At 28.5% G+C, this 3,536-nt stretch overlaps 1 protein-coding gene across 1 annotated transcript; it reads left to right on the forward strand.

Moving 5' to 3' along the window:
• Nucleotides 1–1,717: 1,717 nt before the first annotated feature.
• Nucleotides 1,718–2,297, forward strand: LOC125852605 (protein FAR1-RELATED SEQUENCE 5-like; the record flags this gene model as incomplete). Its single annotated transcript, XM_049532337.1, has 1 exon — nucleotides 1,718–2,297. A coding segment is annotated over exon 1 (580 nt), but the record flags the coding sequence as incomplete, so codon positions are not given.
• Nucleotides 2,298–3,536: the final 1,239 nt, after the last annotated feature.

The following is a 3,536-nucleotide window of genomic DNA, read 5'->3' on the forward strand; positions in this document are numbered from 1 at the left end:
AAATTAGTTTTTGAATATGCAATTTGGTATCATGACTTGATGTGAAGAAATTGTTATATTATGTGAAAGGGCATAGTAGATAATTGTACTCTTTAATTTGACATCATTTTATATTTATGCCCTTTAACTTTGTGTGCGGTACTAGAAGACACTTAAATTTGTATAACGTTCAATAAGTGGACACATGAATCATATGTGTCATAATACATGTAAGACAAAAATTGTGGCGTAGGATGTGTATCTATTTGTTCAACTTTATACAAGTTTAAATGTCTATTTTATGCACACCTAAAGTTGAATGACTTAAATGTGAACTAAGGTCAAGTTAAATGATATATTTATATATGAGTTTAAGTTTTGTGCACTGTCAGTGTAGTAAATTTCTACACCATCAGGTAACTTACTTTAATAAAATATTATAACTATAAAAAAGAAAAGAAAATAATATCAACCATTTACTAAAAAGAGAAGAAGAAGAATATCAATAGTTGAGTCCTATTTGGATTCTAACCAAATATAATTCCGTAATTAAATTATTTTCTTTTCAAGATTAATACAATAATTAGGTTTATCGTAGGTTTTCCCTTAAGATCATCGCTCATGTAATTCTTCAAACATCATAATTTCTGAACCTAGTAAGAAATAATTTTTAGAACTTCAAACATTCTGAAACTTGACAAGCTTCTTCTACTCAACGGTATGTCGCGAGAACAAATTTCTTATATTTTCTTGTTTATAAGCATAAAAAAACTCCTTCTAGACAAATCTTCATTAGCAAAATAATTCAATGTACTAAAAATAGGTGAATATAGCGTCGAGAGAGGTGAATATTGCATTTAAAGTATTGTCATATCGTCTCTAATTCTTTTGTTCTACTCCAAGTTATTGGGAAGAAATTTTATTAGTTGAACTTTCACTACTGAATATATTTTCCAAAGGAAGTGTTGAATAATAAATAGACATATTCATAATTTTAAGTTATCTAACATTCATAAATGTATGTTGCAGCATCAATGGAAAACTCAAATTTAGATGAGCAACATACAGAAGTTGAAGTTTCATTAGAAGAAAGTGATAGGGAAGAAACAAGACAGATTGTTTCCGAAATAGGAGTTGGAAATTCGAGAGACCCCTATATCGGTAAGGAGTTTCAGTCACTTGATGATTCATTTAAATTTTATCTTGATTATGCTCATCGTAGCGGTTTTAGTGTACGTCGAGGTCGTATGACTAAGTCAAGAAAATATAAATCAATAATTGGTCAAGAGTTTGTCTGTTCAAAGCAAGGATTTCGTTCAAAGAAAAATTTAGAAAGTAATAAGCCACGAGATGAAACCAGAGAAGGATGCAAAGTGTTGTTATATATGTCAAAGAAAGAAGAAGGTAATTGGGTTGTTTGTAGGCTTGTTGCTAAGCACAATCATGAACTTGCATCTCCAAATAGTCAAAAATTCTTGCGATCAAAAAGAAAAAAATCTGATGCCCAAAAGAATCTTATTGATTTACTTGATAACTCTGGAGTTCGTTCAAGTAAAATAGCATCAGTGTTGATGAATCAAGCTGGGGGTGTAGATCGACTGAATTTAACAAGTCAAGATATCCAGAATTATTTGCAAACTAGAAGACAAAAAGATCTTGAAAAGGAGATGCACAATTAATGCTACAATATTTCCAAAGGCATCAATCTGAAAATCCAGGTTTCTTTTATGCAATTCAAATGGATATAGATGGTCATTTAGCTAATTGTTTTTGGGTTGATGCTAGATCTAGGATTGCTTATAAGAATTTTGGGAAAGTAGTTGTTTTTGATCCTACATATCTGACAAATAAATATAAGATGCCTTTTGTTCCATTTACTGGAGTTAACAATCATTATCAGTCTATTTTGTTTGGTTGTGCTCTACTTTGGGATGAAACTCAAGACACTTTTGAGTGGTTACTTCGTACTTGGCAAGAAGCAATGTTTAGAGTTGCGCCTCATACAATCATAACAGATCAAGATTCTGCCATAACAAATGCAGTTGCAACAGTATTTCCTAACACTAAACACCATTTTTGTATGTGGCACATAACAAAGAAGATTCCAGAATATTTAAGTCATGTTTATAATCAGTATGCTGATTTTAGTAGCAAGTTTAGTTGGTGTATTCATGGTACAACCACTCCTGAGGAATTTGAAACAATGTGGATAGAAATAATGGAGATGTATAATTTAGGAGAAAATAGTTGGTTGCAGAGAATATATGCAATTCGTGAAAAATGGATACCAGCATATGTGCGTACTACTTTTTGTGCAGGCATGTCAACAAGTCAAAGAAGGGAGAGTATGAACAAATTTTTTAAAGATTATTTGAATTCTAGTACTCCAATAAGTATATTTGTGGTGCAATATGATAAGGCTATTGACGCTAGATATGATAAAGTAAGGAGAAGGATTACAAGACAAAATATTCAAGGCCTATCTTGAAAACTTTGTATCCTATGGAGGATGAAGCGGCGAAGGAATATNGTTACCTGATGGTGTAGAAATTTACTACACTGACAGTGCACAAAACTTAAACTCTTATATTTATACTATGGCACACCTTGAAGCTCTCATTTCATTTTCTTATGTACTTCCTATTTAATTGTGGAGTATATATTATATTATAATAACCTATAATAGGGAGTTTCAAGAGTTACGGTCTTTAAAGTTATTTATCTTATTTTTTTATTTTTATATATTTAAAAATTATATAAAAAATATAAAAAGTATTCATTATAATTAACAATTTAAAATATTTGAAAACATAACAAATTTTATTGATTCTTAAAATTTTATCAATGTCACAAAAAATGAGATAAAAAAAATAACTTATATTGTTTGAAAATGGCGTAAAAGTATTGTAAATCACTTTAAAATTTTATATGTGTCACATAAATAGAGATAAAAAAAATTAATATACATTATTTGAAAATTATGCAAAAATTACTATAAATCGTAATAATTAACTACTTAAAATATTTAGAATACATATAACGAGTATGATTGCTTCTCAAAATTTCATTAGTGCCACATAAATGGAACAGAGAGAATAAAATAATTTTATTTAAAAATACATAAGATGTACTATAAATCACAATAATTAACAACTAAAAACATTTATATATCAAATTAAAATTTAATTGATTCTCTAAATTATATATGAGTCACATAAATTAAAACAAATAAATAATACTTTCTAGTATATGCGTCACTTGGATGCAATGCATCTAGAACAAATCACACCTAATTAATTTTGACCACATGTATCCTCAGATACATTTATCTGGATGTATCTGAACGTATTTGGACACATCAAAATTCGATAAGATATGTAATATTATAAACTAGACTATATCTAAACAATTAACTAGACTAGTGAGATTTATATAAGTTTCCCTTCTGAATGAGTCTCTTGGATGACATATGATTATTTTTTATTATGAAATGTTTTTATTAATTTTTATTTTTAAAATAAAAAAATACTTAAAAACTAGAATGGTGTGTTGTCCAT

The sequence above is a fragment of the Solanum stenotomum genome, unplaced genomic scaffold (assembly GCF_019186545.1).
Source record: "Solanum stenotomum isolate F172 unplaced genomic scaffold, ASM1918654v1 scaffold37376, whole genome shotgun sequence".
Classification (NCBI taxonomy): domain Eukaryota; kingdom Viridiplantae; phylum Streptophyta; class Magnoliopsida; order Solanales; family Solanaceae; genus Solanum; species Solanum stenotomum.